Below are 27845 nucleotides of genomic sequence, written 5' to 3' on the forward strand. Positions count from 1 at the left end.
AGATAAGGAACAACCCTGTTTTGCAGTGTTTTGTTGAATACACCTGAACTTTTTCAATTGAGCATCTTTTTGTCATACAACTCTGGTTGCAAAATGTTCCTTTCTAATATATGATGTGTTGACAAAAGACTATTTCAGTTAGATGCAAGGTTAAAATTATTTACAAAAAACAAGCTTTTTTTAAGAAGCATTTTATAAAGCAAACCATTTTCTTTGGAATTGGGGGTGTAAGTTTAAGTATTCCAAGATTTAGTTTGGCTGAGAAACACTTGTCCATACACTTGAGTTTTATACTTAACTCAGAAAACGTCGAATCACACACACACTCCCTTCGTCTGACTTAAGTCTGACTCTCTCACATCAACAGGTCAAAACTGCTGTGCAATGGGAACAGAGCGGGGTGTGATGTTAAAGAGGCAGGGCATGTCCCACTGGGAAGACTGGGAACTATATATTACAGCTTGGATCACAGGGAGAGAGTGCGAGGCGGTCTCTGGAGGAGCAGCAGGCCTAAGATCTCTGTTTCCGGCTTTCTCTCTTTGTCATTTACCAAAAATGTGGGTGAGTCTGGTTAACACCCTAAACCCCAGACCCAGCAAACACATTATGACTTCCTGCTCTGTTGGGAATAGGCTGCGTGTCAGGTTGTATAATCTGTGCGCCACAATTAGAAGGTTTTCACTTTGGATTGTTTGTCTGCAGAGGAAATACGACTCAGCTGACAAAAGCAAAATAATCTTTCACCCTCAGCATCCACTGGGAAGTGTTTTTCCTTCTATTGGGGGCCATAAAGCACAAAGCACATGTCAGGGGAGTCTAATATACTGCACACATGCTGCTTTTCCAAATCTAACAACACCTGTCACAGAGCTACAGGAAAGACTTGTCATGGTCAATCATCTTAACAGATCCTTGAGGCCGAGTTCTGAGAAAACCAGGTCAGAGCGTTTTTCCACAAGTGGGGAGATGACTGCTTAAACATGTCTGGACTCTGATAATGTGATAAAAGTACGGAAACCAAGAAAATATGAGCAACAAAACCCCAAAAGAAAATACAAGATACAGATTTTGTTTTGCATATCAATGTAAATAATATTAAACTTGGCAGATTTGTCTACAGTCACTATTCTATCTCCAGCGTTGTCCCACCCACAGAGCAATCTGATTGGTTACAGAGCCATGGCTCAAATAAGCTGTGCATGCACAGTGCTCACACCAGGTGGCAACCTCCAGTCTAAAAATATGAGACAATGTGGAAGTGCTAAAATCGTCTGTTTCTCTATTGTCCGCTTGAGGTTTGAAATCGTTGCTTCCAAACAGGTCATCGTCATCATCTTCCTCTTCCATCTCTACCTTTGTCAATGCAGTGCTGGTCTTCTGCTGGATGGTTGTGCCATTTGTGCAAGGAACTGAAGGAGCAGGAGCTGAGCTCACAGCTGCAGGAGGTTTCTCTAGGACTGAGACTCCACACTCCAGTTTGGAAAGTGCTGCCAACAAGTCTTCACCCACTTTAATTAAGCTCTGATTCTCCAGCTCAAGCCTGGAAGTAGGGATGGGTACTGAATTAGGTACTTTTACAGGTACCAACTGAATTCTGTCAAAAGTACCAGGTACCAATTCACGTAAAACCAAAAGGTACCATGTTTAGGTACCTAAATGCATCCTTGTGACCGTGAGGAAGTGGAAGGGTAGGTGACTTTCAATGCTAGACATGAACACAGCATTGCAAGGTTACATATTGAAGAATAAATATATTAAATTCAAAAACTTTTATACTTTATCATTAAAAAATTGTATTTTTTACCACAAAAACACAAAAAAGTACCGAAAATTGATACCGTTGAGTACTGGTACCGATTGCCAAGAAATGATATGGTATTGGTACCGTATCATTTCAAATGTGAAAGGTACCCATCCCTACCTGGAAGTACCAGAAGTCACATCTACACCAAACCAAAAAAGCCCTTTTTACAGCAAAAATCAACCTATTTACAGCCCGAATCCAATTCCTTTATCTTTATCACTGTACAGGGAGGGTTGAATTTTTTCTAACGCACCAGTTTATAAGGGCGCGGTCACACTGGCCATCCAAACCGTGCCGTGCTCAGGCACGGTTGCCCCCCCTGCAGAGCTGTTCCCCAGCTGGAGAGTACTTTAGAGACTTCTGGACTTAGATTTAGTCGTTTTCGCCCGACATAGCCATCCAACACCCCACTTTGTTTAAAATGATTGTCCAGAGATGTGCTCACTGCGATCATATGTCATGGATCACACGCGCTGTCCGCGTGCTTGTGCTCGTGCATGAAGTAAACCGTGCCGAAGCCCACCTCTCCGAAGCGTGCCAAAGCACGGAAGCAAATCATGGTTGAGCACGGCATGGTTGCAGTCACACTGGCCATTCCAAATGTGCTTTAGGGCTGAAGCGTGCTAAGGCACGCGCGGTTGGCCAGTGTGACCGCGTCTTAAGATATCAGCTCGCGTGACTGTTGGGTGCCCTATAGCTGTTAGTTTGGAGTCTCAAAGCCTGCCTGGCTTCCAATATGGCCGCGCCAGAAAAAATAGAATTGTTTGGAAGCCAAGTTTAGGAAAACCCCTCTCCTGAAGCTGTGATTAACATCCCAGTCCCATTTTTTTTAAGTTTTAATTTAACTTTATAAGACATGCTGCAGAGCCGAGGAGCTGTTTCATAAACAATTGCTTTAAATTATTTAAACAAAGTTACAGTTTTTCTCAGTTGCTTTGGTTCATTTCTCAGATCAGACTTGAAATTTTCAAAACTACTTCTTCAATCTTCATAATTGTGTCACTTGTGCTAATCAAAAAAGCATTTTTTTTCATTTCTTTGAACAAGTTGCAAATGCTTTGGGACATCCATGCAAATGATTATGTTCTCTGCAGTTTCCAAAATTATCAACTGATTATGTTCTGTTGATCAAAATGGATTATCATGGGTCTCTGTTGAATAGTCTCATCCCCACAACATTTAGTCATTAGTTCATCACATATGTCTTTACATGAAAAAAGGTTGAACATGTTCTCATAACATGTCAAACATCTTTCCACACAATCCCATTAGACTTTTTCTAAATCTGTTTGGATTGGTACATTTCTCTCTGGTCAGTCTTGACTTTCTCTAACAAATGGAAATGTGTGAAGCATCAGATCAACCAATGATCAACCAGTTTTCTGAAATAGACTTTTTGTGGACAGAGAAGATATTTGTTGTGATGTGGATGAGAATTATGTTCACATTTCTACTTTTTTCGTGCTATGCAGCTCCTTCTTCTCCTTTCAGTATAAATGATGGGGTCAGTCAACAAATCACAGCACAAACAGTGAAAGAGAAAATGTGAATTTTGTCCAGTCTCTTGTAATCAATCTCCCACACAATCAATCTCTAAGATGTAACTTAAAATTTACAATAACTGTCATCAAAACTTTAGGCATAGGTTACATCAGATCACCCTTCCAAAGTAAACTGTTATACTGACAACATGACTCAGCACTTTGACTGCCCTATCTATACACACTGACACCAGGACTCATCATTCTGATGCATTCTGACATGTTCACAGACACAGAGATTTACTTTTGAGAAATGAACTAAGGGTTTTGAGACAGAGACTGGCTTTTGCAGGTAATCCATTGTGTTTTGCTGTTTGTACAAAGTGTTTTGAGAATTGCACTGACTGTTTTGCAAATTGCAAGGATGGTTCAAGGAATGTGCCAAAGCAACTGAGAAAAACTGTAAGTTTGGGAGTTTGTATTATTATTTGTATTATTATTTACAGCAAATGGATATTGGCTCCAAATATCGCTTATTGGCCTCCTTGACTACTAATAATTGGTATCAGTATGGGCCCTGAAAAATTGTATCAGTCGATCTCTAATGTTCACTCTGTCATCTTGCTTGAAAGTAGCTGACACAGCTCTTTTATTTTACTAATTGACTTCTGAGTTAACCTTCCTCCTGTGTTAGTTTTCTGTTACCATCCCCGGTGTTAACGGGTCGGTTTCGACCCGTGTCTTAAATCAGCTTTAAAATACACTAAAAACAAAAAATTATCATCCAATTTTTTTGTCATCTCTTGGTTACCTTGTCAGGCTTCCTTATCCATGAAAATGTTGGGTTTAATATTTTTGTTGTGGGTCTCTGGGCCCTTTTTTTTTTATAAGTATACCTCCCGATTTCAATTAAAAAAAGAGAAAAATTAACCTCAAGAGAATCATATAAATGAACGAAAGGATGTTGTGTTCCCTGAATATTACTAAGGAGTATAGAAAACATCTCTGACTTGAATTTGCTTAATTAATTTTTTCACTTTGAAATTATTAACTATCATAACATCTATGGTGTTATGGGTAATTTTCGACCCATATATTTTCTTCAAGAAACTGCAAAAAAAAAAAAAAAATGTCAGCAGTAGAACTTACTGATATGAACATATTGACACACAGAACAGGTCATAACACAAAATATTGATTTAGAAGTTGAAACAAATAAGAGCCAGTCAAGCCATTAGAAATCAATTATTACTTCCAAAACCATCAGAATTCTAAATCAGAGTTGAATCAACCAATCATTGAGCTCCTAACTAGAGTCTTAAAGTAGAGATCCTTTAAATTCAACCACAGCTCCACTCACTGTAGGTGTTATTATATCATATTTACACCTCAGCTATGGAAATGATGCAACATGCTGTCTGAAATCAGAACAGAAACTAATCTTTGCCAAGTGATGTGTAATCTATCCGTGATCACGTGACTTTGGTGGTGGCTACTTCTCCTGCAGGATGTATGACAGCGTTCAGTCTGTGCAGGCAAATCTGGGCTGTTTCAGCCAGTTGGAGGACCTGCTGGTTCCCTGCCAACCATGAGGTCACCACATCTCACACAGCAGATTTTAATTGGAAAAACCTGGAGATATTATGACTGCTTCTCCCATAATCCTTCAGGAGTGCAAACTGGTCTGACTACTGTACTATAAAAAGGTCTAAGATTAGAGGTTGTTTTTGTTTCTGCTGGACTTGGATTCAACCAGATATAAAGCTTCATCTTCAGAACGTGATACTGCCAACAAGTTCACTGAGTTCAGCATGAACATGAGCATATTTTTATGTACGCCACAAGTACAATGATTCTTCTAATCTTCTGGAAAAATGAGCTGAAATACTTATGTGCCTTCAAAGCCCTGTTTGAATAGACTCCTCTCTTCCCCCCGGACAGGAAGTTGATAATCAGTGAGAACAGGAAATGTGGGGAAGGACTTCCTGAAGGCGAGCAAAGAATACAATCTACTCCGCTAGAAAGAGCAACACTTCTTCATCATAAAAAAAAGGATAAAACACACATTCCCTTTGCATTTACCACCAGTCTTTAGCTTTGCTTAAATCAGGAGAGAAGAAAAGAAACATTTCAAAAGGGTTTGTGGAGAAAAAAAACAGCTGTTATCATGATAAAAAGGTTAACATTTGAGACAAAGACAAGAAAATATAAGTATGGTAAGAGTTGTGGCATTGCTATGGGTCCTATGTGGCACTGCATACTTTGTCTTTGCTGCATGATCCTCACATTAAATACATGTGATGTTATAGTGACACCTTGTGGCTACATCATGTTACATACAAGTAGAAACAGTCCTGTTCAATGACTCCAAAACTTTTCATGTGCACTTTTGAAGCAGGACTGAATTTTACAATCACAGAAAGACAAGACTCTGCTTCGGTGACCTTAAGAGATTTAGACACTGGTTGTTTTCAAATTTGCTGACGACATACTTCATGCGAATGCAGTGTGTAGTAGTTACTGCATACTGCCTACTGATTTTGACTTCAGTACGAAGTATGACTGTTCTGATGGGTCTGTTTTGCCGTGTGTTAATCTGGTTTTCAGTTTCAGGAAAGCCTAACTAAAGCAGAATTATAATTTTGCCTTTATTATAAACGTAGAGAAAAACCATCTTGTCATTTCATGAATATGCAACAAGACAGCCAGATAGTGTTAGAGCCACTGAAGATACAGGAACAATACACAAACAGATGAATTAAATTTAAGGAAAATAATAATGCTAAAACTTAAATTGATGAAATGGTTATCAAATTACAGAGAGGAGTTTGTTTGTTTTTGGTCCTTTCATTATTTTCAATGCTTTAAGCTACATTTTACATCCATTTAGGGAAACAAAAAAGGAAAGATTAGCAGGGTCCAGTTTTTACGAACAGAAACTTTCACAGACATTAAAACTATATCACAGTAAAATCACCATATTTGATTTTTTAATATTACACCAAAAGTCATATCATTTATATAAAATACATCTTGAAGGGACTGACTTTTTATTTTTACAGGTGATGGAAAAGCACCACCCATATAATCCAGGGGTGGTTTTACAAAAAGTTAATTAATACATTTTTAGAAGTAAACACCTCTTTCACCTCTTGGACTCAATCTCCCATGCTGCATTGCGCTTTGTCTCTGGGACTTTTAAGACTTCGCACACATCGCCGTGTCTTGTTTGACAAAGTCGGTCTGTCTTCCCTACATAACAGAAGAATGGAGCATTTCTTTATAAGGCCTGACTGAATGATCTGTTGTCTTATCTATGTTTTTTACCAACCCCTCAGGTCGTTGGTGGCTGTAACCTTCGGTCAAATGGTCAGATTCTGTTCATGGTTCCTCGGACTTGCTCTGACTTTGGTCAAAGAGCTTTAAGTGGTTTTGCTCCTTCATCTTGTCTGAGCTACAAGGCCATCTGAAACTGGACCATTATGTTAGCTTGGACCATTTTAAAACCAGGCTCAAGGATCATCTGATGAGCCTGTGTACTTGTTTTCCTGCTGAACGTGACTAATTTATGAACTCGATGTATTGGTGATTAATAACTGTCCATTGTCTCTGTCTTTTTTCTCTGAGTGAAACTTTCTGGTGCTGCTGTCTTGGCCAGCACTCCCTTGTAAAAGAGATCTCACATCTCAATGAGACTATTCTTGGTAAAATAAAGGTTAAAAAAAAACAAAAACCCAGAGTTTCTTTCTCTTCTACCTCACGGACCGTCCAACGTTAGCATAGTTTTATTGTAGTCATAATACCGACTCAGTCCAGTTCATTTGAGGAGATGTTGCTGTCAGAGTGATGTCATGGTCCTGCTCAGTGTTTAATGGATGCTTCCTCTGCAGAGATAAGTAAACTATCACACATCATGTTCAAACATTACTTCATCACATCCCTGCCATTGGCACCAAAGGAAAGCACATTTTAAAAACTCATTCAACCAGAGAGAACAGAACAACCAGAGAAACAGTTCGAGCTCATTTTGGTTGATTAGCATTGTATAATTGAGTGGTCAGTTTGGTTTGATGCTGCGCTCCATTTACATCAGAACTGGGAAGTGGGAATGACGTCATCTCTGAGTTAAAAGCGTTTCAGTTGCCAAGTCAGAAAAACTTGCCATCACAGCAGTATTTCTGTACATAAACATTGAATAATGGTATGTATACCGCTGATTTATGTCAACACTCAAAAATTCAGACTTCCGAGTACAGATGGAACGCACCAAAGCTCTGCAGATATGTTGCTGTATTAAGTCACAAGTGTAAACAGCACATCTAGAGGCTGACTCCTTTTCTCCCCCAGTACATGAAAAATTCCTCCAGGTACGATCATGTGCATTTGTCGAGTATCAACTCTGTTGCGTTGGTATATTACCTCCAGACACCTGTGCTTGCAGTGGTGGAGTTTTCTCTTCCTTATGTCACTAGCCACAAATACATGGACCCAAATATTCCGCTAGCATTCGGTGTATTTGCTCAAACTGAAAGAATTTAACCTTTGTATACACCTCATTCTGAAAGAGAAGTGCCAATCTGAATGGACATTTAATCGGTTTCACAGGGGTGGAATATTCCTTTCCCCAAACCGATCGAGGTATCATGTATCCAATCAAATGGAAAGTTGTCGGGGTGCGTTCTTGTAGCACATGCTCAGATATGACGTAAGACACAACTAAAGACGTTCCTCAATTTTAAAAATGGCACAAGCATTCAGCACTGGACTGCTGGTGATGTTTACGTTTTTCTGCGCGTGCCCCGTTGACTATTCTGTTTGATTATAGCAGCGCGTGTAGACCAGACATTGGAATACTCCTTTCCATGTATACTAATGTTTTCAGAAAAGTCATTCAGAAAGATTCCATTCGGAAAGACGAAGAACTCCTCATGTAACCGTGGCTATTGGGGTGGTTGTGTTTAGACAGCCTCATTGGCTCCAATATGCAGATGGAACGTTTGAATAATGATTGAAAAGGTGGGCGTACTCAGTGGTGATTTTTAAAGTAATGAAGTGGATAACATGGTGTACACTGTACTTAAAGGGGACATATCATGCTGATCCCTGATTTAATACTTACATATAATATAATAAATTTGAAAACAAGACCTTTCACCCCTTGAATTTTCAAAAAATGAGAAATTGTATTTTTTCTGATATCCTAGAACGAGAGATGATGCCTCTGAAAATAGGTCATTGTCATTTGGCTGCGAGATTTCAACCGTCGTGACGACACGAGGATCCTTTGTTTTTATTGCAGTAATCTGATAAAGCAGCTCCTCCTCTGTGATGTCAGTTAGTCACACAACCGCCACTGAGGGATACACCCACCAAGAGCCGAGTATGAATATAGCTCCCTACTAGCTCTGGCTAACTTGACTGAGTGCTGGATGCAGGGGCTCTGCTCTGCTGAGCAGCTCGGCTTTACATGGTGAATTAGCAGTTAAAACACTGTAGTTTTAGTTTAGTTTGTAATACTTGTGAGACTGGGATATTTGCATGCTTGTTCTGACATGCACTGTGAACCTGGACCACAATAATGCTGCGGTAATAACATTGTGAGGAACTGACGGTAGGGGCGATCTTTAGACTACACTTTCAGCATGATGGATAAAACAGACAGAGAAAAGTGAAGGAGCAGGATGGAGCCCTGTTATAGAAATAGTTTATTGGTGAAGTCTGCCTATATTTCCACGTATAAACTATACATGTTACAGTACCGGTTTGACTCACCACACTGAAGCGTCCTGAGATGATCTGTGTCCAGGTGGATTTTCTTCCTCCTGAGCTGCAGAACCGTCCAGGTCTGACTCTGGGTCCAAAACAAAGGACGTATCCTACACTCTGCCATTTTATTAGTGCTATCAATGCCTTACAGTGAAGTTTTGGCAAAAATGAGGATATTGAGAACGCTATTGTGGAGCAATGAAGGAACTAAATGACTTGTACTGAGGGCAGAAATGCTTTACAGGCATCCTAGTCTGGCATAGTGAAAAGGAGAAACAAGCATGATATGTCCCCTTTAAGTATGAGTAATATTACACACTTGAAGAAAATAGTCATGAGTATTTGTAATATGTTACTTCCAACCCTGCATATATATAGGAACTACTGTGTTCTACTGGACCTGACACCATTACCCTCTTTTTATGAGGAAACATACAGGTAGAACTCAAAACACTAACGAGACAAGAACAAGAACAAGCCTATCACTAATTAGTCACACCTGTGTCTAATTAAGGTCTGTTTGACTTTAAGTACATTTTTAAGGTCAAGAAGTGCCTCCACACCGTTCGTGTGCTCCAGTCCTACCTGGGTCCAGGTGGGCAAAGGTGCCAATGACAAAGTCCAGTGTGGAGACGGCAAGCACAGCTAGTAGCAGCAGTTGCAGTCGGACAATCCATTTGACACCAGCCAGGTTGATTCCAAGCAGCGCCAGCAGCACGGCGATGGACATGGCCTGCACGGCCCACTGGCTCTGCAGATGCAGGAGCTGCGCCACCGACTCTGAGAAACCTGTGATGTACATGGCTCCAGCTACACACTGTGAGAAAGTAGAGGTAGTGACAAAAAAGGCAGTTCAAAAGAAGGTGAAAGAAATCTTTACAGTGTAGTTAAGGTGTGTTATAAGCTCAAATATTATCTTTTGATAATAGTCACCCATATTGACACCCACCTGTCCAAAGACATACAGGAGGCCCACTGTGCCCCCAATCCTGCCACCCAGGACTGTGGAGATCATAGAGTAGATTCCTCCACTCCCAACACCACAGTGCTCACCCACTCCGATCCCTGACATCACCGTCACTAACGCAACCAGCACGACCAGGGAGACCAGAAACATCCCCAGCGGTACACCCGTGTTCCCCTGGAAGATGAGTCACAGTTTAAACATGGCTTCAGAGTAAAACTAACACTGTTTCTGTTTGCATGTCTGCAAAGTTTTCCTCCATAGTTTTGTAAACAATAAGGATTCTGAAATTATGCAAAAGGCACATCAAGCCAGAGTAAACACACACTCTTTACTTTTGCACCTTGAATCATAAGACACTGATAGGAAATCCTGTCTCCAACAAGGCAAACTATGTCAAACTAAACCTACGCAAACATGGCAATCAAGATGATTGTGTCTTTGTAGCTTCGTCATGTTTTGACACGCGTCATATTGAAGTGTTTGAGATCAACTGACAGAGTGACACATAATTAATGATCGTAGCTGCCAAAAGTAAAAGAAAAGCAAAAGCTGACAGCCGATAACAACAGAGGCGCGCAAAGAACACAGACACAACCAGACATGAGACGAGATATTCTGGTGTGAGAGTCAAAACAAACAAATGACGCAGGACTTTAGCAGTCGTGTGATACACCATGAACAGGTGTTTATGTACTCACATGGAACAGACCATGCAAATAATACCTCTCCATCACTTCACATCAGATAAATCAGACGTTTATTCAACTTTTGTTCATTTTTCCCAGAATCCCCATCCCCTCATTTTTCACACTGATTTTCAGAATACACAGATAATTTTTAAAAGTGTAAAAAGATCAGACTCTCCGAAATTTTTCATTTACTCACCACTAGATAGCCAGTCCGTAGGAACAGAACCACGCCGAAGATGTTGATCATGCAGGTGGTGAAAACTCCATCCCAGGTCCCAAAGAGCACCGGCTCCCACACGAACAGATTGATCCTCCACCACGGCTGGCTGGATTGCTGGAAGCCCTGACCAACCACAAAGTTACTGGATGTAGAATCAGCCAAAGCAGCTGGAAATTATTGCCTGTGCACAGAAGCTGATGGTGCTTTTGGGTATAAAAAGTAACCTCTTTGCATTTGATACTTTAACCTCTTGAGACCCAGGGTCCACATTTGCATACACAACATTTCTGCCTCTCAGACCCATGATACTTCTTTTTTGAAAACTTTGACCTAGTAGCCACATTTAGGGACACTGCCCACATCATCTTTTGGTGAAATCACAACATAACACCCATTTTAGTGAGAAAAAACAACATATTTAACCCTCTATGGTACGCATAATGATGCCACTTAGAAAGAAAAAAAATATCAGGGATAGTCCGATTGTCAGCCGGGCCGATTATCAGGGCCGATGATTGGGATTTTGAGGCATATCAGCATCAGCCTTTTTTTTTTTTAATCTAACGGGAGATAAGAAACAAATTTAAAACTGTTGTTGCACCTCTGATGCAGCCGCTCAGTCCCCAGCACTGTCCCACCCACAGTACCATCTGATTGGTTACAAGCAGAGCCATGGCTCAGGAAAGAGCCAATCAGCAGTGCAGTTATTACAGTTATTGCAGTGACATTGAAACTTTGGAAAACTTTATTTACTGTAGAAAACTTTGCCTAATTTTTTTTTAAAGTTTTCATTTAACTTTATAAAACATGCTGCTGAGCCTGGGAGCTGTTTAATAAACTCATGCTTAAAGGTATTTGAATGAAGCTAAGTGTTGGAGTTTGTATTGTTCAAAATTTTGACACCAATATTTTCACTTTGCCTGCAAATTAATATTGGTTTCAAATACTGGTTATCAACCACCTTGACTACAAATAATTAGTATCGGTATTGGCCCTGAAAAATCCATATCGGTCTTTCTCTGTTATTTATTTATATTTCAACACCATTTTTTCAAAAACACATGGATAATACTTGATGGCCTCAACACTTTACAATTCATGCCATAAAAAGTGTAAAAACTTAGAAAAAAACTCTTTTTATAAGATTTCATGTCTGAACGTTGCCTGAAGGCAATACTATATGTTTGAGGAACGCCTCATTGGTATGAATGTGTCAAAGAGTCTAAACGTATTTTGTCTAACTTTACATGGACTGCTTTAATGAAAGACTTCACTTCTGTGGCTTTCAGGAGTCAGACTTTTCATTGTGGGAATATTGTGTGGAGGATATGAGCCTGTGCTCTGTAAAGAAGGCTCACAAAGTTCACTCGAGTAGACCAGAGCCTACAGTGTGAGTCTGAACTTGACTAAAACTAACATCAAATTTATGTAATGGTACAGTGTACCAGGTACCTGGCAATCGGTACTAGTACTCTATGGAACCAATTTTCTTTACTTTTTTGTGCTTATATGGTAAAAAATATCAACTTGTTTAACTATATATATTTTTTTGTTTTTCAATTTGACATATCTATTCTTTAATATATAACCTTGCAATGCTGTGTTCATGTCCAGCATGGAAAATCACCTACTACCTACTCTTCCACTCCCTCACAGTCATAATGATGCATTTAGGTATCTAAACATGGTACTTTTTGATTTTTCGTGAATCGGTACCTGGTACTTTTGACAGATCTTGGTATAAAAGTACCTAATTTGGTAACCCCCCCCCCAACTCAGGGCAGCATTTGCATTTTTACATGTTTCCTTAAATTAATCAGCAAATAAAATACATTGAACTGTTAGAGATTGAGCTGTAATTGTGTATTGATATGAACATATTTTTTTCTAGACAGAGAAAGACAAAAAAATATATTGGACAGTTTTGAGGAGGGAAATTGGCTGAGGTGATCTTCGCAATAAAGTCTGCAAAACAGTATGACCTCCAGAGGGTCACATGACAAATTCAAACACTGCTATTGGTTCCTCAAAGTCTTTTCTCTTTTTTAAAAGTATTTAATGACAACTGGGATGGATTGTTTGAGCGTAAAAGGCCAAAAATGGGTTTGTTGCCTAGAAGCAACAAGGTACCACAGAGGGTTAAGCACAACACTAATAACAAACAACTCATACAGAATTCAAAGCACAATCACACTTCCTGTACAATGTTTTAGTATTCCTATAAGGGCTTACTTATCCCAAGTGGCAAGGTGAATTAAAAGTTGTCCACCAGACAAAGCTCGGGTCTGGTTGAAATTTAAATAATAATAATAATAATAAAAAATAGAAGTTTGGAAACAGTTGAGTGAATTCTACTCTTTTAAATAATTTATTACTGATACATCACATCCTTCTGACAGGACACACTCAAAAGTAAAGAAAGAGTCTCAAAAACAACAAGATTAAGGACTTTTTCTTGAACCTCTTAGGCTGAATACCTCAACACACACCCAGTAAACCTTCCTTACAGCTGTAGTTTTTTTTTTCTCTGTGAATCAGATCCGTCAGGGAAAAGCCTCCTACCTGTGCATCCTCATGAAACAGATCGTGGATATGAGAGCTGGTCTCCGTATCCATGGCTCCTCCGTCCAAGAGTCTGGTTCCATCACCTGTCTGCTCACAGGTGTGCACGGTCCAGCCTCTCGGCGCGGTTTCCACTCCAACCATCAGGAGGACACAGTCGTGTTACGTTTCCACGGGTGGCCTTATTTGCTCTCTGCTGACTACAGGTTGGATGTGAAACATGAAAGAGTTCAGCGTTTGATGTGCGAGCTCAGCTCAGGCTGCATCAGTTTGCTCAGTCGGAGGAGTTGTCTGAGTTTGGTTAACAGCCGACACTAGTCCCGCCTATCCCGGTCAAAAAGCAACAGGTGCAGCCCGAGAACACCCGGATGTGCCTAGGTGTGCTGAGGAGATGCCAATCAGAAGCCGAGTGCAAACTAGGTAGATCTTATACTGGCTTGTAAACACAATAAATCCGCTCGGAAGATTATTGGTTGGGTGTTAGGATGCGTAGACAACACATTTCAACCAAACCTAATGTGTAAGATGGACTTCAAAGTGCCACTGTGCATCAGTAACGTTTCCAAAATTTCCAAATGACCCATTAAATAATCATACCAAGCACCAAGACTTTGGCAGGAAGTAGTTGGACCAAAATAACAAGCAAATAAAAACAAGAATGAACACTTCAGTTAGCCTGCTGATATTAAACCAGACCTATCACACTGTTACTTAGTGAAAATATTGAAAAACGTTTCAATCTCAGAAGGCACATGCAATAAAATAATAATAATAAAAAAATACACACAATTTGAAAATAATTTTTAAAGAAAATTTGCAACATTGTAATTGACAGAACATCAGTAGCAATACAGTGCTCATGCGCTATGCTGCTTGTTTTTTCTTTTCTTTTCTTTTTTTAATTTTTATTTTTAATTTTAACCATTCTAATTGCGTGCATATCAGGGACGGAGCCAGGATTTCAGTTTTGGGTGGGTTAGACAAATTTCAGCTGGGACCTGAGTTCAATAAGTTTGTAGATCATTAACTTAACTAATAAAAATGACTGACAATATACTACTGTAACTATGTGTGGTTTCAAAGCTGACTTGGTTGCTGTTTTTACCATTATTTTGAATTTTTGCATTATAAACTGTATGAGAAAGGACAGTAACCACAGTTAAAAAAACAAAAAAAAAAAAAAAAAAAAAAACATTAAAAAATAATACAAATCTACAGTCTTCCCAAAATAATATTCTGATCCCCCCTCATGGAAGTATAAGTTTCATAACTTTGGCTCATTTCACAAAGACAGAGCATGTAGCGTCAACAAAACAAACATAAAGTTACAAAATTTCACCATGCTCTCTTTAAACTGATTTAAAAATATAAATGCTAAAAGAAAAGTTTAGGGTGGGCCTGGGACCTTTGGGCTCACCCATAACACCGCCCCTGATGTGTACTGCATGACTGTACTATGACCATCTAGTGCTGCTCAACTCAACGTGTTTATGCATGCTCCACTTTATTAATATACTTTGGTATAGATCTGTCCAGTGTCCTTTGTTAATCGTAACTTGATGTGCTCTGAGTCTAACTTGCATTGCTTTGTACTAGAATGTAGTGTTTGTCTTGCATGTTTTTCATATCTATGGTGACTTACCCTCAGGGATTTTTTTTCAGGTCCTAGTAATGTTTAACATCAGGGTGTGATTTGTTTTCAAATAACTGACTCCCTATACATTTTATTTTGCTAACTCTGGCATATTTGTAGAAATGTTATATACGCATTGTCCCTTTAAATTCAATTAAAATCAATAAGTAAAATTGGCCCAAATAGTTAAAACTGTTATGTTAAGGTCATCTGACAAAGCAAACATGGCTGCTGTAGTTTATGATATGGGCTGGCCAATCAGACTTCAAAGGAGCCTTCCTCTCTGCATAGGCCCCTTCTTCCCAGGAATAAAAGTCTGAGTGCGTCATAAAAGAAGTGTCTGCATGTTGAAAAAGGTGCACGTTGGTGGGCTTTATTTTCTACTTTAAGTAGCAACAATATGTTGTTTGGAAAATGTCCAAACATGGTTCAAGCGACAGTTTTTACTAGTATTTAGAAGTCATAGTGACACCTACCTTTAACAGAGTCCTGTATGATCCCATCATGAAAGAGGAAACGGTCAGCTCAAATAAAGCTTCATAATGTCTCTATAAGTCAATATGTAGAGGACTTCCAGCCTCTCCTGCAGTTAATCATAGATTAAAGACACAGTCAGCAGCCAGCAGGTAATATTGTTGTCACTGGTTACCTTTCAGGGTGTGTTACCGCCTCTCTACATGATCCTGTGTTAGTTTTGGCAAGGCCTGCAATGGGAAAAGTTGACCAATGATTAATTCTGAGAAATGCACCCTACCACTCAGTGTTCTTATCTTTTTATTCATGGAATCTGTTCCTAAAACCTGTGGGAACGGAGACGGTTTGAGCTATAATAAGGCTTTTGAAGCCAAACAGTGGCACTGTGTGTTAAAAGGTCACACCGTACACGTGACGACACCAAAGGACAGAGACTTCAAACAGCGGCTAATCCTAAGGATATATTTGTCGACTTTATAGCCTGCATAGGAAAAGCACAAAAGGTTGGAACCAAGTAAACATCTTTAAAAGACACATTTCAAATCAAATACTGTGAATAATTTTATTTATAAGGACATGACACACAACAATCAAAACAACAATTTAATCAGATTGTTTACAAATCATAATATATAGCAAAAAATCTAATCAAATAGGTTACTTGACTGAAATAATCAGCTACAATTAAAGCTGCACGTATTCTTAAAACAAGTTCACTCGACCCAACAAGTTAGAGACCATGCAAAGAAACCGTACTGTCTGACTCAAGACCAAGCTCCTCGTGAAGGAGGAAGCTCAGACCCAAGAAGAGGACTCCCCTCTGCATCTGAAAGATCTTGACACAAACGACTTGTGTAAATGAGGGTAGTAATAGTGACCGTATACGATATATACTGTACATTTCAGTGCCTTAAATGACATGTTTCAAAAATAGTTCTTATCAAAAAATTCATAATTCAGATATTTTTCTTTCTTTTTTTTTACACAAAACAAATATTTTTTTCTAGCTTATACAAGGACACTTATGGCCAGGTTACTGACGACAGTTATTCAAGAGAAAGAAATGGTGCTGTTCAGGTTATTCATGAATCCATGAACAGTTTTGCATTTTTAATTCATTTAATTTTAACGTACATGAACCAGAGGCAGAAAAACGACTCTTCTGCTGTGTGCTTTCAATCATTGCTTACAAGGAAATGAGTGAAATATTACAAGCTTAAAAAAGAAAAAAAAATCAAGCTGACCACTTCAGTTCAGGAGAAAAAGCACAAAGTAAAATCTGTATTTTTCTACGTTTTGGGGCTTTTTCATTTCTTACAGTTGTACACAGTAAATCCCATAATAATGCACAATCAACTGCATTACCTTACATAAACAGATCAACTCACTTTAACCAGTCATTAATAACACTGTGAAAGAAATGTCAATGTTTGGATAACAGTGGTGGGATATATACAAACCTCAGAAAGCCACATCTGATTTCACTGATGGATGTGTGAATGCTGGGAAACTAATTGTAGGATATTTGTGCATTAACTGACAAAAAGTGTCTCTAGCACAAGACTTGTCTCTCTATCGACACGAAGATCTAACAGTACATCTCAGAACATAAAAATGTACAATGTATTTACAGTTGGATTCCTTTTAATTGATCTCATTGGGAATGATCGTTGAGTGAAAAAACGTGTCTGACCCTTAACATCAAAATTCTAATTGAATGGCCCATATTGAAACAGTGTTCAACACATAGCACCTAAGACATCACACAAACGTGTACACACAGAAAATAATCAACAATGTGATGCAGAAACTCCACTACATTGCTTTTTTTAGGCATGGACAGATGTGGCTTGTGACGGGAAACTGTCATAAAAATAAGTGAAACATTTCTTTCTCTGCAGCAAAATGAATGAAATGCTTTTTTTTTCTTTACTGGTAAAAGTTTGAGTTACACATGGAGTCATTTCTTCAAATCCAGTTCTTTATGTGTTACAGAACGAAGAGTTTGATAGCTTATATGTTTGTTGTTTATTGTGCAAGTAGAATACGTTGCCTCAGGGCATCGACGGCGAAAGAAGAAGGGAATGAGTGAAAGAATGTTTGGAGTAAAAAAAGAAAAAAAAGAAAAGAAAGGCACAAATGCAAAACAAAAAAAAAACACGTGGAAATTGAAAATGAATTTCAAACATTTGACAAACTGCTGTAAGCAGCACCACACGTCGAGCAACAAACTCAGCCGTCGTTTCAAATCTGATTCAAGGGCTCATCTCATGAAACTAACTCCCTTTCAAAATAAAAGCGGTACACAATTCCTCCACTGGGATACACACTACATTCTTTTGTAGTGAAAAATGTGCAAATTGTGCTTTACAATTCAGCACAATCCTCTTAAGAAAATTCACTACAACTCTTTCTTTTACTTAGGAAGTAAAGTAAGGATTACCCTGCAAACATTACATGCCGGCAGCTAAAGTGGTTTCTTTTTGGGGTTCAGAGAGGGGGACTTTTTTAACTCCTCTGCAGTCAGAATCATACAAGACAAATAAAAGTGCTGATAAACTCAATAAGGGGGAAATAGTTTACATTAAGATACATGATAAATTTAGAGATGAGATCTTTAGTTTCTTTTTTGGTAAAACTAATCCGAGCAGGAGCATTTATGACACATCTCATGTGGAAACACTCGTTTAAGGTGCAGGAAAGTGACTTTGACATGAAATAAAGAATCTATCATGATCTAATCATCATGTTCGTTGAGGACATAGGGGGAGTTTAACATCCTAGCCAGATTAACAGCGAGAGGAGGTAGTTACAGTAAGAGAGGTTTAAAGACAGGGCCTAAACTTCAGTGGAAGGGAAGTGAGTCGATAAGCAGCGACGTGATGATTTCCCATGCAAGGCAAACTGATTGACAAATAAACTCTATGGCGTTAATAGGACAGAATATTCTACATGATCTCTTGCGTTACAGTTTGGTCACATAATCTCTCAATGCACATTCTCAATCCAAGATATAAACCCATGCACATCTGCAGCTCCATCATAAAGGGGAAATGCTAAAAATATGTCAAACATTTTCAATAATTCTGTGAAGTAGCACAAACAAACGGAAAAACAAACAGAAGAAGCGTAATAATATTACGTTATAAGAAAGAGCACATAATTGCAATGACGTGTTTTTGGCAAAAATAAAGGAGGCATGAGATAAAGTGCCACTGAAATTATTAACAGAAGTGATTTCTTCCTCCGCTCCGTTCAGCCAAAGGTTTCACTGGATGTAACATCTGGGGAGGAGTTCAGTTGAGACCTGGTCTCATTGACTCTGACTAAAGGGAACTCTGAGAAGTCTGTGCTGTGACCCCGCAGACTCAACTGTCCGTTGGCAACAGTAAACTGTGAGGAGGAGCCAGATCTGGACGTCTGGAAATGAGATTTGAAGTTCTGATCGAAGGAGCTTATCTGAAAAGTCTGCAGTATACCTTGTGGAGAGTCTGTCTTTTTTGAAGGTGAGACCTGCTCCAGAAAGTCTTCGTCGGCTGGGGACACAGCGGAGGGAGGGGTGGTCTCGTCACCTGAAAATGAAAATGAGTGCTGGGAGTCCCCGACCAGTAATCCGAAGTGAGGTTTCTCTAAAGTGGACCTTAGCGGAGAACTCATCCCTGATTTGAACCTGCTTGGGGAAGGAAACTGTTTCTCAGTGGAGAACAGAGGCTGTCCGGCTAAGGTGGGGTTCTCGGAGACCAGGCTGAGGCTCTGGCTGGTCAGGTAGCTGTCGTTCTGGCTCGTCCTCTCCAGAGCTTGTTGGAGAAACTTGGAGTACTCCTGTAAGAGGCTGACTTTCTCTGTGGCTGGCTGGGCCTGCGCAGTGGAGGGGCCCAGGCTCTCCCCGGGGCTGCCGTCTGAAACGTCTGAGGAGTTAATGGATATGCTTGATGTCACCTCTGTGTCGGCCACACTGAAGGAGATGTCTGCCTGCCCGTTGGCTTTGTTGGAGTAATGGTCCAGCAGCGTCTGAAGGACCTCATCGGGCAGGACATTCTTGTCGTGTGTGGTTTTGATCTCCGTGTTGATGGGCTGTGGCTCCAGGATGGTGGCAGGGACAGTCTCATCAATAACCGTCGACACCACAGTTTGTGTAACAGGCGGCTGAGAAGAAATGCTGCTCGTGTTGAGGCCATAATCCCGACTGTTATTGGCCATCGCAGCGTGAAGATAGCGTTTCTTCTTGAGGAACTGCATGGCGTCGTCGTAGTTTGTGCTGCTGGCTGCTGGCTTGGTTGGCCCTTGAAGAGCTTCGACTGACTCCAGCTCTGTGTTGTTTTCCACGTCTAAAAGGCCTTGCTTGTCTACGATTTCAAACGTGTACTGAGGGACCTTCGTGTTCTCCTCAAAGGAAGACAAAGTGGAGAGGCAGGGAGGAGTAGCTTCACTGGACTGTTTCAGACTCCTCTTGGGGACTTTCTTCAGGACGAGTTTGGGAGGAGTTGCGTCTGCTGAGGACACTTCCTCCTCTTGGTGTTGGCTGGTTGCGTCTTCGGGAAGCTCCACCGAGTAGTCTGCAATCACATACTCATGTTTGACTTTGGAGGACACAGTGTAGAGAGGTAGACCTTCGATTTTATTCTGTCTCTGCTCCTCCTTCTCCTCCGTTTCTGCAACGGTGACAGTGTTCTCATCTGCCTGGGCAGTGGTTGGAGCACCTGAGGTCTTGTCCGCACACTTTTGGCGCTTCTTCTTGGGCAGTGAACACTCTTTGGCAAGGAAGGGAAGGCCTAAAGACTCGGCTTCACGCGGGGGCCCAACTTTACCAGCTGCCTTGTTGGTCTTTCTTTCTCTGTTCTCATGACACATTCGTCTGTGCTTTAAAACCCGGTCTGTTCTGGAGAAGTACTGTGGGGAAGAAAAAACTGGCTGTCATTGCAAATACTACTGTTATTAAGACTTCCAACCAGCGCACAAAATAACCCGGGCCCGTATGCACATTCAGCCATTAAACAAAAAGGATCATCAGTCCTAAAATTTTGTTAAGGATTAGGGATGTCCCGATATTACATTTTCACTTCCGATACGATATCGATACTGCAGCATTGAGTATTGGCCGATACCGATATTAATCCGATATGATATCAGCATTAAACTTGCATACTTTTATTACTTATTTTGTAGTATGTCTGTCGTGTTAGAAAGGCTTGATTAAGTGATATCATTCAAACAAAGAACAGTAGTCAGCAACAGTAGGTATGAGGAAAAACTGACCCATTTATTATTAACCAATGGGTAACAGAAATGTTAACATTAAACATAAAATATACTAGTAATTGAATAAAATAAATAACCAATTAGAAGACCCAGAAAGTAACCTAAATAAATCAAATAAAAACAGCAGGAGCGGAGTCTGGAATGGACTGCTTATATCGGAGTGCTTATATCGGAGATTTCAGATGCATTCCGATACGATATTTGTTTTTTTGCTGATATCTGACCGATATCCGATATTAATATGGGACTGGGACACCTCTATAAGGAATGGCCCGTTTGACAGTAGCATTAAGCCTGGCTCACACTACAGGATTTTAAAAATCTTATAAGATTTTGAAATCAGGCTGTATCTCACACATAAGGAGAATCTTCACAGATCATCTTCTCTTAAATCTTAAGCACGCACTAACTACAAGAATTGAAAATACTGACCAGCACACACTACAGGATTTCACCAAGATTTCTTGACCAGAGAGAGTGATGCACCACATGTGCTCAGTTGTTTGATCTGAGGTTTTTAGCGCACTGGTGGGACAAGAGGAGAGAGAAGCGGAGCTGTCTGCAGCGGTGCCTCTCATCCATTACGCGCATGCAGAGGGACAGAGGTGAAACTGTTGCTGTATCAGCCAATAATGGCATGATCTCACACCGATCACTGATAAAACAACAGTTTGCTACAGTATGAAAATGGTGTGATTATGTGTTATTTTTAAAGGCATTATTGAACTGGCTCGAGTGGGCCAGTGGAGCCCGCAGTCAGCTGACCCGGAGCCTTTCAGTTGCACTTTGAGCCTGCGTTTGTTGTCTGTTGTCCGGTCTCTTGTAAGGGGGCTCTCTCTCTCTCTTGGCTGTTGTCATCCTCAGTGAGAATGAATGTTGTAATCATCCAGATAAACATCAAACATGTTAGAAAATTATCGGAGCGGCTCCGACGAGTTTGTGAGACGATCGTGGGGCTCACACTAGAAGATAATCTTGCCCGAACGTTGGGGCCGACTTAAGTCCCCGACCATATTTCTTCCCCGATTATCGGGAGGACCGAATCTGGGTTAAATTGGGCCAAGAATCCTGTAGTGTGAGCCAGGCTTTAGCTGTACAACTGCAAATAATTGGCAAGTTAACTAATTACTAAGGATGCACGGATATTAAAATATTAGAGAGAGAAAAAGCAGCGAGATCATGAAACCATGGATAGGATTAAAGGATGGAGTGCCCGAGATGAACGTGATCAAAAAGTATGTTTTGGCTGTATCAAAAACAGGAAGAGACATAAAAGAAGAGGGTCCACTCTAAGGTAGTTTTGGTGTTTACATAGTCATTAAAAACAATATTTTTTGGGTCTTGAAAGATCGTTAAAGATGCTCTGAAAATGGCCGGCAGATAATGAGTAAATATCGGTCCACTTTTACACATCGGCTGATACGGATATGTTGAAAGAATGACCATCATCGGCCGATACCAATAGACCGATATATCTTGCATCCCAACTAATTAGACCATGAAAGAGACGAGATTACGTTGTGTTTGGGGGGAACCTCCTGGAAAACCCATCAAACAAGTTTGAAAGTCTACCACTCATAAACAGCAATAAACTTGAGGAGCAGTAGTGGTGTGGCTGAGAGAAGATCAAGAAAAACATTTTTCAGAGGAAGAAATTGACTTTTTTGACAAGAATACACAAACAGCTTGTTATCAGTGAGTCAATCAGGAAAACAAAGAGAAAGAGAAAGTTTGGCGATCTTTAACAGAGTTAATGCATGTGGTGTTTCTAAGCACACAGTAGAAAACCTCAAGCAACACGCAGCAATGCTCCAGGATGAATAAATCCATTAATTACTCTTAAAGCAGTTTGTGAACTCCAACATTTCACCACACACATCTTGGAAGGACCCAGACGTATAAAAGCAAAAAAAGAATCAAGCTTGCAAAACTGACGGCAGTGAACCTTTAAAACTTTGATTGTCTCCCTTCTCATCTGTTCACTGAAAAAATGTTTTGTCTCCCAAATCTAAATTTGCTGTATGGCTACACATCACTACCTTTCCAAAGGATTGTCCACTGTCTTTGCATATTTCTTCTCAAACTGTGACACAGTGCGCAATGTCTACCTTTAAAAAGCTGAACAGGTGTTAAAATTCAGCTGTCAGTGCCTGTAATGGTGGGGTATACCTCCATTAGCCCCTTAACCTGGCTCATGCATACTTCTAATCATTTTTTTTTCACCATAAGTACAAACGGTCTGTTTTTCTTGCTAATGGCTGGATGTGCATACAGGCACAGGAGACAAAAAGGGTTTACCTGGTGACAGTAGTCACACTGGTAAGGCTTCTCTCCACTGTGAGTCCTCTTGTGTCTCTCCATGTGGTACTTCTGGATGAACCTCATCCCACACTCATCACAGCGAAAAGGTTTTTCACCTGAAGACAAAAGAAGGGCAATAAAACTGAAACTGCTCAGAATTTGAGCTCTGTTTGTGTCTGGTTGCATTCATTTCTCCTCACCTGTGTGGATTTTCTCGTGTCTCTGGAGGAGATATTTCTGAATGAAGCGCATATCACACTGGCTGCACTGAAAAGGCTTTTCTCCTAGAGTAGAAAAGACATTTCTATGATGCGTCTTTACAATCAGCACAATGTCTGTTTCCAAAGTTACTTAATTCTGAAACATGTCTGGGTTGTTCGTACCCGTGTGAATGAAGACATGCCTCTGTAGATGGTAGTTTGTTCTGAATGCGGCGTTACAATGAACACAGATGTGACACTTTGGGTTTTGTATCCCCAATGATCCATCATCATTGATGCTGAGGATCTATATCATTAAAAAATAGAAGTAAATATTCATGTTAGTTTCACTCTGTGTTTGTAAAACGATCACATACATGCAGATCAGGTAATTCATGCGAACGTGGTTCAACCTGACTCGCACCTTCGCTGGTGAACGCTGCTTCCTCTTCTTCTTCTTTGGACACATCATCAGGTCCTTCCCTCCTTTTTTGTCCTTCTTGATCTGGTCCACTGATTCAGACAGCTTCAGCTCCTGCTTGATGCTCAGCTGCAAGACAAAGACCATAGATAGGCAACATATTTTACAAGGCTAATGACCTACTTTTACAGCCCACCCACACATACAGACTTATCCAGGTCATGCAGGTGCAAAATAGGCATGCACGGGATAATCAACCTCTGTTCAGGGACCCCTCAAAGGGACAGCTGCTCCTTTACAATTAAAACAAACAGCTGATGTGGTTCAAGCATCCTCTGAGTGTGACCCCAGACCCCAGGTCCAAGAAAGTCTGGACAGTCACAGCTTGAGGATTGCTCAAGGGCACCTGTAGATCTCTAATTTGATGTCATCATTAATTTAATGGTGTTGGAAAAAAGCTGCAGGAAATAACCTTGTTGATAGTGTGTTTGTCACACTGAACTCACAATGCCCATATGTATGCAATGCAGAATATGAAGTTTTATCAGGTGTTAATGACTTAATATTAGTGAAGAATGTGTCATTAAACTTAATCTGAGGCACATTCATCTGAAAAATCAAGAAAAATGTCTAATTCAGGATTTTATAAGCCAAAAATGATATGTGATATGCTAAACATAGTTGTTTTAGTTTGCTCTATGAAGACATGATAATTTTCCAAGAGATTCAGGCCGCATTTTTGTCTTTTAAGATTTTACAATAAGACATTTTTCTGGACTTGGCAGGTAAAAATGGCCCTAATTAAGTCCAATATGTTTTTTTACTAAACATTAGACATAAACACTTGCTCAGATTTTCATTTTAGCAGTGTGCAACCTTTAAAGTGATACTCTGGGATGGAACAAGTTGGGTCCTATCCCAAGGTAGAGCAGAAATTACCCCTACAGCAGTGTTTTTGTGCAGCAGAAGCCCAGAGCGCTCGCACCAAACACCCCCTCCCTGCTCCTCTGCTGGTTTCCTCTGCACTCAGACGGGGCCATATTTTACTTGACCAAAAACACAAATAAACAGACTAATTTCTGCCCTAAACCTTGTGATAGGACCCAACTTGTTCCATCCCGGAGTATCACTTTAAGTTCAACACATCTTGTAATAAACAAGAATTATCATCAAACACTCATGTCTGAGTCTGTGGTTAACAGCAAGTCATTGTTTTGTTGTGTGAAAAGGATTCACAGGTTTCTTTGTGCGTTGATAGTCAAACTATGTTGTCCTTACACTTCTTAAACAGCAACAGGTGTTAGCAAATTCAAACCAATTAACCAAAGTTGACCCCTTAAAAATAGACAGCTTTTATGTAATTACCACATAAAATCAACAGTAGTTTGATGTTAGCAGAACAGAAAGCTTTTGATAAATCTGGCAAAATATCTTCAATCGCTGTTGCCCCAACAACATGATGTGTGTTTCTTTAATTACAGTAGGGGAGGGTTTTCACATTAAATCTAGAAAATAACATGATGCCATTTGTGATATTACAAGGAGGACATCAAGTGAGACTCCAAACACAAACAATCTGCATGGATTACTTTTTGTCAACCAGCTAGAACTCACTGGCATATGAAGCAAGCAGGGAAACTTATTGGTGAGTTTAAGGGGGAAATGTACTCCCACCTCGCCTCCTCCCTCCTCTTCTCCACTCTCTCCATTCTTCGTCCTTTCCTCCCGCATCATCAGCTGCTCAGGGGGGACCAGGTCATGTGTAACAAGCGAGCTCTCGGTCAAGTCCTCGTCCTCATCTTCATCGTCTTCGTCCTCGGCCAGCAGAGGGTGGTTCACCAGTGAGCGTTCCCCGAGAGTCATCACCACCAGCCCTCCGCTGACCAGTCCCACTCTGCCTCCTGCATCGATCCCTCCGCCACTGCACTTCAGCATCATGCCCTCCAACTTGTCCTCAGTGTTCATCTTACATAGAGTAGTTCTTGAGCCTGTAAATAGAGAGACAGTTAAACAATTTTGAGTCTGACTGAGTGCATAATAGAAAACAAAACTTTTTTCATTATTTTTTTTTTGGTCATCACTCAAGGCAGAAACTGTTAAAAGGGCTGCTTTGGCAACATGCTGCGACACCCATATTCTGTCACCTACTTAGAAGTGGCAGTTGTAGGACTTAAGAATAACTTTGTAGAGGAAAATGAACTTGGTCTTCTTGATTTGAGACACTAACACTCATGATTAACATCATACAGTTTCAGACATAGCTAAAAACTCCACATAGGAGCTTTTATTTCCACAGTATTCACTGTGTTTTCAAATGCACCATGCTTGCTTTTGTTTTCAATATCTGACAACCCAAGCAGCTCGAACAGCAGATTAACATCAAGCTTTTTCTATCATAAAAAATAAGAAGAAAATTACATTTTTTAAAATTTTATTCCAGGTAGATTTTACCAAACTCACATCCAGTTCAAGATCTGTTTTTAATCAACCTCTCCAGACCAGTGTTTACTTTTCTTATAATAACTATTGTATGTAACCTTATGTTAAAAAATGCACCACATTGTAAAGGGATGTTGAATACCGTAAAAAGATAAGAGTGAAATAGTGCAAAATATATATATAAAAAATGCATATAATAAAAAAAAGTCCTGCAATCCTAAAATCCTTGAATTCATTTTGTACATATATCAATGTACTTTCCCAGGATGATTGGGCTTTCAAAATACGGATGTTTGTCAGTCTACGTGAGATTTATTGCGATATTTAATAAGAAAATACAAGAAGACTGTTTGAACGTGTAGTATCAGTACGTTTTTACTGCAGTGCTGCTTTTCTCGGAGTACACTTCAACAAACCCTAATTACTGAGTTAGCTATCACTCGAAGTCAAAACGTTATTGCTAGCTCGCGTAGCACTTGTAGACCGTTTGGTACAAGGTCTGACACTACGGCAAAAAAAGATAAAACATATCGAGCCTAGGAAGCAATGAATTTTCAATTGTCACAGATATACACAAACAACCACTTGGCCCCATATGTAAACACACTCACTGTGTCACTCGGGTTAAGTGGATTAAGTCTTGTGCTAGCCAGCTAGCTAGCTAGCCGAGCCAGTCAAGCTCGCCCATCACGCTTTAGAAAAAGGAAAAGGTGCGAATACGCCTTCAAAATAAAATATCATATAGCAATTTTTGCAACAAGATATCCAAAACTATCATATGTTTTAATAAGCAAAATCGAACATGGCTCATTTATATAAAATTTCGGACAATTTAATCCTCAACCATTGAAAAAAGTGCGTAGCATTCGGTTTGTTTTCATGAAACACTTTACTATAGCGGCTGCAGCCGGAAGTAGAGTCCCATTAGCAGCTAATTAACGAACATCAAGGGCCTGTTTGACGCTCAAATGCTAGCTACTAGCAAGTTGCTGCAAACATAGGTCTGCCTCTGCTGGTTAATACCCTGTTAACACCTTGTCATCGTCATGTTACACGTGTATCTACCCATACAGTATGAAGCCATACATGAATCGATATACATTCTCCAATTAACTACTTTGTTTCGCACATTTCACCAAACTTGTCAGCATGGCTAGTTGGCTTTAGCGCCTCCAGCCTAGCCACTCTGCTTAATAGGCCCCAATGCTATACCTGCTAGTGAAGCTAACGTTCGCCAACAATATACGTCTAAGTATGACACAAGTTATTCATAAGCCATGCAAGATGCATTGTTTCTTCTTACCTGCTATGCGTCTTAAACCCGTATAGCTGTCATGATTGTTATGCAAGACTACAGTGTAATGATGGTGTGCGGAATAATCAAATACACCATCACATTTCATGAAGGCATGACAATCCTTGTTTGTCGCCATCTAGTGGTGAGCATGGGTAAGTGTGAAATAGTGCGCTCCCGAACACTGCTGCTGATCATTTCCCCTCATGGTTCAGTTGGGCGACCTACTTCTGGAACATGATCCCAAATGATAATGACTCAACAACTTTCATCAGACATAACTTGGAGAGAAAAAAAAGAAGAAGAAGAAGAAGAAGAAGAAAAAAAGAATGAAT

At 40.0% G+C, this 27845-nt stretch overlaps 2 protein-coding genes across 5 annotated transcripts in view; both read right to left on the minus strand.

Moving 5' to 3' along the window:
• The window catches only part of slc12a8 (solute carrier family 12 member 8), a 33464-nt gene extending 19574 nt beyond the window's left edge, over positions 1-13890 (minus strand). The window contains exons 1-4 of one of the 2 annotated variants that reach the window (XM_074695076.1): positions 13490-13890; positions 10904-11050; positions 10001-10192; positions 9637-9868 (exon numbers count right to left, since the gene is read on the minus strand). In XM_074695076.1, coding sequence (XP_074551177.1) covers positions 9637-9868; positions 10001-10192; positions 10904-11050; positions 13490-13633 — 715 coding nt within the window. In that variant the 5' untranslated portion in view covers positions 13634-13890. The remainder of the gene's footprint in view (positions 1-9636; positions 9869-10000; positions 10193-10903; positions 11051-13489) is intronic. The other variant, XM_074695077.1, reaches the window with a different exon arrangement.
• A 2254-nt stretch (positions 13891-16144) lies between these two features.
• On the minus strand, positions 16145-27664 carry znf148 (zinc finger protein 148). 3 transcript variants are annotated; one of them, XM_074695303.1, is made up of 7 exons: positions 27520-27664; positions 25452-25765; positions 23781-23906; positions 23540-23663; positions 23357-23440; positions 23154-23272; positions 16145-20486 (listed from the first exon to the last, which is right to left on the minus strand). In XM_074695303.1, the coding sequence occupies exons 1-7, from the start codon at positions 27647-27649 to the stop codon at positions 18852-18854; spliced, it is 2532 nt and encodes an 843-aa protein (XP_074551404.1). In that variant the 5' UTR covers positions 27650-27664; the 3' UTR covers positions 16145-18851. The 3 variants fall into 3 exon arrangements, with proteins under 3 accessions (XP_074551404.1, XP_074551403.1, XP_074551405.1); XM_074695302.1 differs by having other exon boundaries at positions 25392-25765; XM_074695304.1 differs by lacking the exon at positions 27520-27664 and adding an exon at positions 26828-26878 and having other exon boundaries at positions 25392-25765.
• Positions 27665-27845: the final 181 nt, after the last annotated feature.

The sequence above is a fragment of the Halichoeres trimaculatus genome, unplaced genomic scaffold (genome assembly GCF_033239565.1).
Source record: "Halichoeres trimaculatus isolate MK-OKI-2021-1 unplaced genomic scaffold, fHalTri1.1 fHalTri1_scaffold_19, whole genome shotgun sequence".
NCBI classification, from domain to species: domain Eukaryota; kingdom Metazoa; phylum Chordata; class Actinopteri; order Labriformes; family Labridae; genus Halichoeres; species Halichoeres trimaculatus.